The sequence below is a fragment of the Peromyscus californicus genome, unplaced genomic scaffold, assembly GCF_007827085.1.
Source record: "Peromyscus californicus insignis strain IS unplaced genomic scaffold, ASM782708v3 Scaffold_5__1_contigs__length_169319896, whole genome shotgun sequence".
Classification (NCBI taxonomy): domain Eukaryota; kingdom Metazoa; phylum Chordata; class Mammalia; order Rodentia; family Cricetidae; genus Peromyscus; species Peromyscus californicus.
In genome coordinates, this window is record NW_026294573.1 from 76758838 (window position 1) to 76772495 (window position 13658).

General features: G+C 38.7%; 1 protein-coding gene across 2 annotated transcripts in view; it reads right to left on the reverse strand.

Moving 5' to 3' along the window:
- Window positions 1-13658, reverse strand: part of Frmd3 (FERM domain containing 3) — a 199547-nt gene that overhangs the window by 109217 nt on the left and 76672 nt on the right. For both annotated transcript variants that reach the window (XM_052718463.1, XM_052718461.1), the window contains exon 3: window positions 1221-1263. In XM_052718463.1, the coding sequence (XP_052574423.1) occupies window positions 1221-1263 (43 nt within the window). The remainder of the gene's footprint in view (window positions 1-1220; window positions 1264-13658) is intronic.

Here is a 13658-nt window from a genome sequence, read left to right on the forward strand (position 1 = left end):
GGCCCAAATTTCTAAACATTTCTGCAACCCTACCAAAAATAACATGGCAAATTCTTCAAAGTAATAAAGTCTTATGATCCTTGTACTTGTTTTTAGTTTAGCTGGGTTTCCATTGCTATGAAATAACACCATGATCAAAAGCAACTTGGGGAGGAGTTTATTTCAGGGTACAGTTTATAGTCCATCTTGAAGGTAAGTCAGGGCAGGAACTCAAGGCAGGGACTGAAGTGGAGGCCATGGAGGAACCCTACTTATTCCTTTATAGTCTGCTCAGTTTGCTTTCTTACACAACTTAGGACCATCTGTCAAGGGTGGTGCCCTACAGTGTAGGCTGGGGTCTCCCTTATCAATCATTCATCAAGAAAATGTCCCACAGATTTTCCTACGGCCCAATCTGATAACAGGCATTTCTCCCAATTGCAGTTTCCCTTTTCCAGATGATCCTAGCTTGTGTTAAGCTGACAAAAAAAAAAAAAAAAAAGAAAAGAAAAAATAGCCAGCACAGGTTGGTGTAGATTTTAAGAGAAGGCAATGGGTTTCTGGGGTACCTGTTAGAAGTTCTCATTGAAATAATTTGTAAAAGCAGGTTGGATACATTCTGGAAGAGGTGACTCAGACAAAGAATCATATCATTTAAGAATAAAAGTCAATACTCTCCTCGCAGTGCCTACAGTGAATAACAAGGAATTCTAGAGAGAAGTCATGTTCAGAACACCAGACTTTTAAAGTTATTACCAGAAAAAAAGAGATTTTTTACTAAATTTTTTTTGAGTTGGGGCAAAAGAAAAAAAAATGAAATACTATCCAGTGAAACTGTCAGTGTAATTTCAGTTACCAAACACGTCCACTTCTCTTATCCCCACTTGAGGCTACATACAACACCATAAGTCCTACTACCAACCCTTAAAATGCAGAGGCAAGTCTTTGTGGTTAATGAATATTTAAGCACAGAATTTCAAAGCTCTTATTCTAACAAGAAATATGAGAGCAAACAGGGCAGGAAGTAGAGGCACTGCAGACAATTGAACTGATGGCTGAGTGGGGGCCAAGGTCAGAGAAAAAAGGGGGAAAGATTCATAGCTCTCAAAGACAGAGGAGCAGTCATTCACCCATACATCTTTCACTCTATCCTTATATCCAGAGAGAAGCCACTTTGTTAGGAAACAAAATTTATTTTTGAATATTTTGCAGTAGAAGTAAAACCATAGCTTGAAACTTACATTTCATTTGCTTGAAGATGGACTTGTTTGGTTCTAGCCAGTGCTGGGGAGAAAACAAAAACAAAACAGAGATTGTTGGTGTGAATGAAAACTCTTGAAAAGAAACTGTCTGCAGAAACTAAATGATCAGAACTGCAGTACTGTGGATAGATTGCAACATTACATGTCCAGAGGCTAATTATCTTACATTGGGCTAGTTCTAGACCTATAGAACAGCCATTCCTTGCCTGAATTAAGATTTTTCTGAGTAATAGATAAAAACATTTTAGAATCTATTAACTTAGCAGACAACCAGCTTTCACCAATCCAAAAGCTAAGAATGGTATCAGACGGCATCAGACAGCATCCTGGGCTTATGGAAAAGCTTCCCTTATCTCGTTATACCTGCCCCTCTGATGTACCCATGAACGGATTTTTGAAGAGTTAATGATGTAAAACCCTCAGGCAAACTGAGAAACTCTGGACAGGAATGCTGACTTGACTGATAACATCTGTGGAAGTTTCTGTTGAGGAGATCAACAGTCTAATAATCCCCTGACCCCAAACTGGTATCTGCAACTCTGAGCCTGCAGGGAACTGACCTACAGATGGAATTTTCCATACCCAAAGTTCCCCAATCAGGATCAACTTAGTTCTACCCAGAGATGTTAGGCTTCACTCCTCAAACCTTGGCCAGGGACATTCTACTTGCTTGGATACTACTGGAACTCCTAGGCCCTAAATATTCTCAGAAAAACCACGAATAGCCCACAGTCAACATCTGCAAGTTCCATACCCTCCATTCCCTGAGATAAGCGTGCGCCAAAGGCTACTTGAGGGCTCAATCTCTATTCCAGCAGAGTGATTTGTTGTCCTTTATTGTTCTAATTAAAGGATGGTCTGCTTCTGTTGATGGTGGAGCTGTGCTCTCATTTCTTTCTTTTCTTTTCCTTCTTTCTTTTCTTTTCTTTTTTCTTTTTTTTTTTGGTTTTTCAAGACAGGGTTTCTCTGTTTAGCTTTGCGCCTTTCCTGGAACTCACTCTGTAGCCCAGGCTGGCCTCTAACTTACAGAGATCTGCCTGGCTCTGCCTCCTGAGTGCTGGGGTTAAAGGCGTGCGCCACCACTGCCCTGCATGTGCTCTCATTTCTTATCCAGATGTTATAGTCCATTTGAATCTAACACTTTGGAAGACAGTGAGGGATTTCAACGAGGTTCCTCCCCTAGTTGACTGCTTTCTTTCTCTTTCCCTTCACTCTCTCCCCCTCTCTCATCTCTCCTTTTATTATACACCTTGTGAGTCCTCAGCACTCCAACCTCACTATGGGCTAAAATGCCTCTGCCCAGGTGAGTAGGGCAAACCCCAGAGATTCAACATTTCCCTGTTTGGGGGAGTTTATTGACTCAAGGATTAAACTCAGTTTTTGTCTCCTTTCCTTTCTTTCCACTCTTGGTCTAATTCTGTTGCCCCTCTGACCTCCAGAGTAGAGCCTTTTCTGTCATTCAACCATACCACATCCAACATTCATACAGCAAAGTAAGGATCAGATTCATTCTAAGGGTGCTCTGGACGGATACCATCACCTAAGCCTATGTGGTCCTTCAGCCTTGCCTTCCAGGTCACTAGAATTTTGAATTCCAGGGGTTCTTTCAGCTTCCCACCTTTGGTTTTGCTGCCAGGTCTCTAGAATTGGGAATGCCCATTCCAGTCCCCACTCACTCATTTACAGCTATGTTCTGGTTACGGCAACTTATTACCGGAAAGGAGCCTCACACTTATCTTGCCCAAGATCGTTACCATTCTCACACACTTTGGCTTGCCTGAGGACAAAACTCAAGGTGTTAGTATACCTGTCTACTGAGGTTTGTACTTACGACAACTTGGAAATACTTTTGACTTTCAGAGTCTCACTGACTCAAACAACTTCACATGACAGAATGACAGAAGATGACAAGTGTTCCCCACCTCACGAATGTTATCTTTACTCTAGTCCTTTGCTTTGTTCCTCCATTTCTGTACTTTTACCAGCTTAAACTTCTAAACCCAGTTCCCTAAACTCTCTTGGATGCTAACAGTAGAGCAGCCACTGTTGTCAAACTGTCATGTGCTGGTTAAACTGAGAAGCTGGCTCTGGGATGTGGGAGGAATTTGGCCCTCCTACTTCAGACTCAAGTATGTTTTTCTTAGAATGTTCTCCAAATCTCTGGAGTCAGACTGGCCTCCTGACTGTGATAGGGAAAAGGAGAACAAAACAGCCCAAGAAATACAGATTCACAGATCCCAACAGGGATAAGCCACTGCCAGTGAAGAGCCACCATAGGAGGCTCTGCTGAGTGTCAATGCCTGCCATTTCTGCCTGGGGTCTCCAGGCCCTTTATCTTCTAAGATAAGATGTCTCCTGCCCCCAGTACTCCTTTGTTCCACATGTATTTACTTTTGTTTCTGCCCAATCTAACATGTATTTGCTCAAGATATGTATGCTCAGTTTCCCTTTCACAATGAGGAGTGTAGAAAACATAATACAAACAAACAAATAATGCTCACAATCTTGGTTTACTAGTATATGTCTTACGTGTGATTATGTATATATTGATTGTCTGTCCACACATGATTATGGTTTGTTCTTTCACAGCATGTACTTAGGACAAAATTGACTTAAAAGTAAATGCTCATGTAAATTAAGTTATTAACTTCACTCCATTTCATTTTCTTTACATAGTAAAACTAAAATTAACAACAACAATAATAATGACTTAGCAAATTAACTTATAAATATGCTCCTAAATCTTTCTTTGGAACAATTACCATAAGGCTTCTAAACTAAAAAAAATTATTTATTTATTCTTCTCTTATACATTACATCTAAACCTCAGTTTCCCCTCCCTCTACACTTCCCAGTTCCCCACACCACTCACCCTCTCCCCTAGATCTACACCTCCTCCATTTCCCTTCAGAAAAGAGCAGACCTCCTAGGGATATCAACCAAACACATCACAATGAAGTTACAATTAGACTAGGCACAAACCATCATATCAAGGCTGGTTGATGCAACACAGTAGGAGGGAAAATGGCCCCAAGAGCAGGCAAAAAGAGTCAGAGACACGCCCCACTCCCACTGTTAGGAGTCCAGGATAGACATACATAATCATACGGCCAAAACGTTATCTCCTTGATCCTTATCCTAATTCTGGTTCTGACAAATGTATTTTTCAAAGATTCAGTAGAGAGAGCTTCTGTCCCATCTTCTGAGGTACATAACTAACATCTTCACACTTTTAATTATGCTGGCATAAAATAATGGTAAATGTTAATACTCTTTCACAAAAGAGCCTAATAGTCCATCTCAGCCAATTTTATATAGACAAAAGGCTAAAATGAAAATGAGGGAGATCTATTTATGTGACTATGAAATGTCCTACCTCATACATACAAAGTAAAGACTTTTCAATGTGACTGATTCGGGGGACACCCACACTGCCATCATTACCTCTTTACCAACTTCCTGTCAGTAAGCCTATAAATTCCCTAGGGTTAACTTTGATGAAATTAAACTTTGGTTTGTCATTTGAACCTTATAAAGTGGGAATAGACATTGTTTTGTCTCTCCCCCAGGGAGAAAATTCTCCCAACAGATAGTAACTCATTTTTTAAATGCTATTGTCTTATGGTATTAAGAAACAAATATAAATGTTATATAACATATATGTATCAAAGTTTATAAGCTCTAAGATCAGCAGCTATAAAAAAAAACTGGCTAAAATGTATATTGAATCAATCAAAGTTAATTGAGACATATTCAGCTATCAGAACATTAATTAAACAGTAGTTGGAAGTCCAGATTGGTATAAGTGACTTTCTGTAAGTTTAATATCCATGCTTGGAGGATACTCTATTGTGGTCAGAGGAAATAAAAGGGAGAATGTTTTCACCTCTAAGATCAATAAGGTTCCAGGGGACTGTGGGCCATTTCTAGAAATGTTCTCACCCATTCTCTTATTCAGGGAGAATTGACTCAGTGAAGTCTAACCAGCATTCACTCTACAAAGAGGAGGGTCAATACAGAGGAAAGATTTCCTCAGTGCTTCCAGGGGAAGTCATAGGCAGGCTAAGCCAAACCTTTGACATATCCTCACATAGATGGACAACTAGGAAGAAAGGCTCGAGGAGTCAGGGATTCTTCATAAGCCCAAGTGACCCCTAATGACTGGATCCTCAATTGATCCTAACAGTACAAAATCAAAAAGAACAAACTAAGAAAACCAGGAAATATAAATAAATAAATAGATAAATAAATAAATAAATGAAATAAAACCAGGAAAGTATAACCAAGATTAAAATGATCAATATGCTTTTTAACAATTCAAGGGACTACAGTCCTCAGATATTATACTAAATCATATGAAATGTGATTTGGACAACCAATTGTCACTAAATAGTCCTCTTCCTGATTTCACACACACACACACACACACACTCACACACATATACATATTCAAGCCCTATTTCTTGACTATTATCTGAGTAGGAATTATAATATCCTAACAGTCTTATCTTTTGTATGTTATAGATGCTACCTCTCTCACACTATAAACTCCAAGAATACATGTCATCACATTGCGGTCTCATGTTCTGGATATTTGCCATCTGTCAAGTTCTGTTATTGCCTCTCTCTGATATACACTAACTGTTGCCCTTTCTATATGGCCCCTTTTGTCAGCTCAAAGCAATTAACAGAGATCTGTGCCCCCAAACCTCTAAAAGCATATCAATTAACTTCAAAAAAGGGAACTAATGGACTACCCAACTCACCCACTCATCTTGCCACTCTGGGTGTTGTTTAATACCCAGAGCTAAGATCAGAAACAGCTGCCCTGAAGCCTTCTCTGTGTCAGTTAACCTCTCTGTTGCACTAGCTCTCAGAAAATTTTAAACAAATTTAAGATCAGCTAACATCTTTCAGAATCAACTCAATTCTTTGGCTGCTGCACTAACTCCAAAAATTAAAGAGAACAAGATCTGACTAGAAAAAAAAAATCCTTTAGGAAGGATACTTGGTTCACCCAGGGACCCAATAGCTATCATATTGATAATTTTATTATTTCATCCTACCTTCTCAGTTGCTTCACCAAGTTCCTTCAACAGAAATTACAAGTTTTCATCACCCAGACAGTCAAAGGGTTCTTCAGGCCAGAAGGATATCAACCACTAGCTAACACAGTGACCACCTCTATGGATCACTTCAACCCCTCCATTCCTGAACACTTGATCATTGCCCCAACTCAGCAGGAAGCACCCCTCCCCTAAACAAACAAACAAACAAACAAACCTATCCACAAATGAAGACGAGCCTGTAGAATCTCCTGCCTTGAACCATCTTCAGTCCAATTTTATATTCCCTCAGGTTTGGGATATGTTGGAATAATCATAGTTTGACCCATAAATATTCAGTTCAGCTTCCCCAATGCTAATCAGTGACATTCCTCTTGCTCAGAGCCTACCAGAACTCTGCATCCCTATATGTTCTTAGGAAAACTGCAAAGAACTCAGACTCAACCCTTGAAACTTCTGTACCCTCAACTCCCTGAGGTATACCTGCCCAAATCACCCTGAGGGCTCACCCTCCATTCCCAGAGAGGTTGTTGCCCTTTAATTGTTCTAATGTAAGGATGGTCTGCTTCTGTCTAGGTTGGAGTTGTTCTCTTCCTTCCTTCCCAGCCATCACAGTCCATTCCCAATCTACTGCCCCTTTCCACCCTATGAAACTCCAATCTCCACTTCGCCACATGCACATAGACACCGTTCCTGCAGAAGTACTATTATCTTTCAGTTGTTGTGACTCAAAAACAATTCTGTTTCTGGAAATGCCTGTCTTCTTCCTTCTATTTTCATGTCACTTCTGTCAATTACAATCTAACAGTTTTAAACTTACCTTAATTTGTGATCTTCTTTGTTCTATAAAACTATAAAAAACTTCATGAAACTGATTCCACCTTGGAACATGGAATTTGGGGTAACTTAAATGTGTGTTTCCCAGCCATAGTCACTCAAAATGACTCCAGAATAAACTATCTCTTATTCTCTTTAAGATGAGAGCTGTAGTTTTTGCATTAGCAGTATACTTTGTGAAGGAAAGTCCCAGAAAAAAAAAAGCTATACCTTAAAGCTTAAACCTTCAGGGAGGCTGATTAGGGGACTAGAACTTTAATGATTGTGGAGAGTTTGGAATGTTACAGGTCCAGAGCATAATTAAAATTTACTGAGGGCCATCTTTAGCCCTCTAAGTGGCCATTCCATTCCCATTTCTTTGTTGGATCTAACACCCTGTGACTAATAGGTAAAACAAAAGTACCTTATAAATGCTTTAGCTTACCCAAACCCTATATCCCATCAGCCAAAAGACTAAGAATGCTGTCAGGCAGCATCTAAGGGTTGTAGCAGAGTTCTCCCTGTTTTGCTGTAAGGCAACCTCGCTGATGTTTCCATCAAAGTATTGAAAAGCGTGTTGATTTATGACTTATTTTGTTCTGTTATTAAAAATACTTAATGAATTTGCTTTGTTGTTGGAACATAGCATTTGTGTAAGCTAAATCTGTGTTCTTGGGTCATGGTCACCCATATTTGGCTCCAAAATAAACTATCTCTTATCCCCTTTGTGGTGAGAATTGTGTTTCTGTATCAACAACATCATGAATTCAGGGAAGTCTATTTCATGTGTACCTGCCTGCTCCACACTAGAAAGGAAAAGATCAGAGTTTTTACACTTCACTGTACCTCCTTGTTTGACAGTGTATCTTATATTCTTCATCCTGTATTCTTGCTGATGCCATTTCACGTTTAACTGGAATTTGATCTCCCTGATGAAGAATCCCGTGGAAAACTTACCTAACTCTATTCTAGGAACCTGAGGTCAAGATGTCCCTGCTAACTTAACTGTGTTAAACTGCCTGCTTTTGCAAGCCTCCTCCTTCAGCTAACTGCTTTCCTTAGCTTCTGTTAAACTGCTTGCTCGTTCCAAATCTCCCCTGCTGCTGCTAAGCACCAGGATGTGGATTTTGCTTTTAAAAGCCCCTTGCTCTAAATGCCTGGGACTACATCCAGGTCCCAAATACCTGAACGTAGTCGCAGCTGGCTGGAATAAAGAAGACTTTAACTACTGTACATTCTGTCTGAGGGGTCATTTCTGGTGGGCTCTCCATAATATTGTCTGTCTTCCTATTAAACTCAAGGCTCTGTATTATACTTATTGGTTAACGTAAATTCATGCTCATAAAATTAAACAAAAATAATCATTCATTTACTGCTTACTGAATACCAGGTACCCTTCAAAAGTTTCTTCTTTTACAGGGTAGCTTATTTATTTTGCACAGCTATTCATTTGCCAATCAGAAGTCTTGTGGCTCTTAATCTGAAAAGATTTGCCTAGGGCTACCTAGCTAAACTGTAATAGAATTCCAGAGAGAGGGTCTTTAGCATCTGACCTATGCAGCTGCCCATTGATTAGTTTGCATGACAATGCAATATTTTCTTTGATGAATATTTTTTATTTTCCCAGGAACTGAAAAACTGAATGTGTAGCTAGAGTTTTCCTGCCTGGCCCACTGTCAGGACAAATCTCTCTCACCTGCCAGTCCCACAGCTGCTCAGACCTGACCAAGTAAACACAGAGACTTATATTGGTTACAAACTGTATGGCCGTGGCAGGCTTCTTGCTAACTTTTCTTACAGCTTAAATTAATCCATTTCCATTAATCTATACCTTGCCACGTGGCTTGTGGCTTACCGGCATCTTCATATGCTGTTTCTCATCGTGGCAGGTGGCAGTGTCTCTCTCTCAGCCTTCCACTTCCCAGCTTTATTCTCCTCCTTGTACTGCCTACACTTCCTGCCTAGCCAATGGCCAATCAGTGTTTTATTTATTGACTAATTAGCAACACATTTGCCATACAGAACATCCCACAGCACTTCCCCTTTTCTTTTTTTTTTTCAAAAAGGAAGGTTTTAACCTTAACAAAGTAAAATTACATATAATTTGGGAATTTGGGCGTAGCTTCTCTTACTACTTCCTGCTGGAGGGGGGCGCTGTATCTTATGGGGACACAAAGAAAATTTTAGGATTATGGAATAGTCCATGAAGCTGTATTGTCTGAGCCAGTTGCCTTCAAACCATTCTGGATGTTGGATCATCTGGGCCATGGTGTAATCAGAGACCTTTCAGGGGGTCTTGGCTGGTCAAACGTGATGTATCTTAATCTGGAACAAATCCATAGCCTCTGGCTTTCTGTGGGAACAAAAGCAGAGTCTCCTTTCCAAAGCAACACATCCTTACATCCAAATTTTGAAGTCAAGGTATCTTTAAAATATACATATTGGTTTAATTCAACATCTTTTACGATCAAATGTTTTTCTGCAGTTAAAAATCCCAAAGACAACACAATCCAGATTCTTTGTGTAATATTCATCTTTACGTGGCTTATTTTTTATATTAATTTTACTGTCTCTTTAAAGACTTTATTTTTTAAAACTATGTATTTGTTTCTATAACTCTATATATCACCTTTTTTTGTCTCTTTCAAGCCTACGTATATTTTACACACATTGTAAACTATTACATCTGAATCTGTCTTATTGTGAATCTATTGCTTTAAACTGCAGCAGCTATGGCTGCTGGCTCCACCCACTTCAGCTTCCCAACATGGTGGTGTGAAGTCTACCACCAGCTCTGGGAGCTATCATGGGTCTATGCTTTTATCCAAGCAGCGTGTCGCCCAAAATACTCTTTTTTGTTTTGTACTAGCAAAGGCTAAATCCACCATGCAGCTTAATGTGCCACTTGCAGAGGCCTCATTCCCCCATACTGCAGGTCGAGCGCACGCTAGGAACCCGCCAGTAGCTCAAACCGGCAGCTGCCGCTCATTTGAGAGAGACAATTAGGAAACTGTTTTTAGCTCCGTTTTAGAATCTTTTCTCTCAGTTTTTAGGTGGAAACTCTTGCCACCACGTTGGACGCCATGAATGGCCAAATCAGTAGTTTCCAATCTCATATGTCTGATCTGTACAGTCTTCGCAAGCAGTAAGGAGACTCTTTTAACTGCTTCAATATTATGGAAAAGTTCATCAGGAAATCATGCATAGGTAAGCTTCTTCTAAAGAGCATGTTTCTTTTTTTTTTTTTTTGGCAAAATTATACCAAGTTGTTTTTGAAAACTTTACCATATTATAAGAAAAAAAAATCAGGCCGGGCGGTGGTAGAGCATGCCTTTAATCCCAGCACTTGGGAGGCAGAGCCAGGTGGATCTTTGTGAGTTTGAGGCCAGCCTGGTCTACAGAGCGAGATCCAGGAAAGGCACGAAGCTACACAGAGAAACACTGTCTCGAAAAACCAAAAAAAAAGAAAAAAATCAGAAAGATAATTCATCTTATCACTTAGTATCTACAGAACTTGGTGCAAAAATATTCCGTGCATCTCAGATTCCACAAATATAAAGTGAAAACTGACCTAGTATCAACATTAGGGATAATGTTACTATGCAGACAATAAATATGGGTCTCACAGCGGCATTGTAAAAACTACAAAGGTTTGTTGCTGTTGCCATGGTTTTAATTTAGTATGCATAATTTAGTTGATGGGCCCCATCTTTCAGTGGGTTTCAAGGAGGTGAATAATAAACAGATCTCATTGTGATTAAATGACTCTGGGAGAAATAAACAGGTTCATTTAAAATTACCCTCAGGGAAAAAAAAGTATGAGCAATCAGAGACCTGCACACATTATTGTTTCATGAAGATAATCACTAGTCATTTCGCTAGCCTGAAATGTAAATAATATTTTGAAATTTTCCTTGCTTAGCATCCTTTGAAGTCCTTTCCCTTCCTTTGCTGAATTTGAACCCATTTTCTCTAAAGTCACGCTGATTCAGGAAATCAACGAATCTGTTGCATCTCATGCACTGTGAAGATGGTACTAGTACTGGATGACGGCTCAAAGAGAATGAATGTCATTTGGGATTGGCTATGTCTGCCAAGGAGAGGGATAGGAAATATTTAAGGAATGCCTTCAAGGTACTTACCATCTGCGTCCTAAATAAATTATTTATTCTAAATGAACTGCTTTCTTCATTACTCTAAGAAATAAACCTCACAGTTTCTTATCAGTTCCCATTTTCTTTCCTTTTAGGCTCTGTGTATCTCATTTACTTATACAATGTGACCGATAGTTACTTTTTTAGGGCAACTATTCTTTCCCAAGGGGATAATCACAAGGCAGAGAGACCTAGGAAAAACAACCTAGTAATAAACATGTTTCAAAGGATTATAGAAAACCATGTTTTCAAAGAGGGTTAAGTTTAATCTGTTAATAATAGTTACAGCAATTTTTTATTCTGTAATTCATGCAAGTAAATAAAGAAATACATGGCAAGGATTTCCATTGCAATTTTATATGAAATAGTAAAAGGTTACAAATAACACCAATGGCCGTCATTAGGAAAATAGGTAAATAAACTGTAGTTTGCTAATATTCTGGATGATTGAAAATGAGTGTTCTATATGAGATAAAGTTTTATGTGTAACATATACAAAAGTTTTAGATACAATGCAGGATGAAAAAGTAAACTGTAATTTATAACTGTAGTGGCAGTTAGCAACCCAGGGGAATATAGCCATAACAAGCTCCTGCCAATACTACAGCCACCATTCCAGAGAGTTCATAGTTCTAGCATTAGTTTGTGCTTGACTGCTTTTGATGTCATTTTCTTTTGGAAATTTAGTTTGCATGCTGTGACAAAAGGCAGATAATATTCAAATTAGTCAAGGAACACAAAGAACTTGATGTTTGATAGGACCCTAAGAGTACCAAAGAAGTGCAAACCTGCCATTTCGAGTAATTGTACTTATTTTAGAATTAAATGAAAATAGTATTTTTCTTAAAACTTATGTGCAAAATGTTCCAAGGTACAACCATGTTGTTAGTACACAAGTCGTATACTGAATTGTTCTTCAGCCTATAGGCAACAAAGGAATAATGGCTAAGATAGTAAGTGAACCATACATTGAGAAAACTTTAGAAAAATTTAAATACTCTATCATAATTTGTTTTGAAAATAAAAAGTATAAAACACTATAAAATATTTGAAAAACAAATATAGGCATCTAAAACTATTCTTTAAAGTTTAGAGGCAATACAGTAAACATAGTATGGGTGAGGGGTACAAATTTATGAGTGTTGGCTAATGGAATTTAGAACTTCAGCCTTTTGCATGGCGTTTTATCTGAGACATTTCAACCTTAATGTTTTTCCATGTATTAGTACATTACATGAATAATTAAAAATAAATTAAAAAAATAGAAAACTAAGGTCTACTTAGAGAATGAAAGTGAATTTCATGTAATTTTTATTCTGCATGAAGAATTTTCCATATGACAGGAAGACATGAAGCTCAGCTCAGCACTCAGGGTCACAGTCTTTCTCCTTGGCTGGTACACTGGTAGCTTTCAGTAAATTCGTTTGTTATTGATCTCTTTCCCCTTCCTGTCTCACTTTTCATTCTCCTCTACATAAGGACATTATTTATGCATTTGCCAGGCAGCTTTTAGCCCTTGGCCTCTCCATTTTCTTCTTTTGTTTCCTTCCTTTGCTCGTTCTTTCCATTAGACTTAAGAGGTGGCCAATACAGTCAACACTGAAGCATGTCAGCAACTTCTATTTTTACTAGAGATCTAGTGGTATAAAACTATAACACCATTACATGATGTACTTGGAAGTTAGATATAAGGCTTAGATACTTTCCCTATTTTATTTAAGTTCACTTGCTACCTGGAAATTATGGTATTTTAGTTTTAAAAAGAAACAATTCTATTTTATAACTAAAACCTGGTATGCCTTAAGGCAGAAAGAAAAATCTGCCAACCTAATTTGTGGTTTTGTGGCTAGTGTACTATTGCCGAACACTTCATTTCTTCAATTCTCCCGAAGAATAAAAAGTCTCAAAATGTATGGAAGCTAATTTCCCATCACTGGTTCTATGAGATAAACTGAAGGAACAAAGCAAAACAGGAGGATATTGATTAGTGTTACTTGAAAGTACCAGGAGGGCATCAGAGGCAGAGGAGATCAGAGCTAAGGAGTTGTCCTTGCTAGTCTTTTGTTATATTGACACTAGGTAGAGACACTGGGAAGAGGAACCTCAAGCAATAAAATGCTTTCATTAGATTGACCTGTAGGCACATCTGTTTGGCATTTCTTCATTAATGATTGATGTAGGAAGGCTCAGCCATTTCTGATCAGGTAGTCCCGGGAGGTACACGCCAGGTAGCAGAACATGAACTTAGACAGCAAACCAGAAAGCAGTGCTCCTCCATGGCTTCTGCTTCAGTTTCTGCTTCCAGGTTACTGCCCTGAGTTTCTGCTCCAAAGTCCATTCATACTGGACTACAACTATAAAATAAATTCTTTTCACCCCAA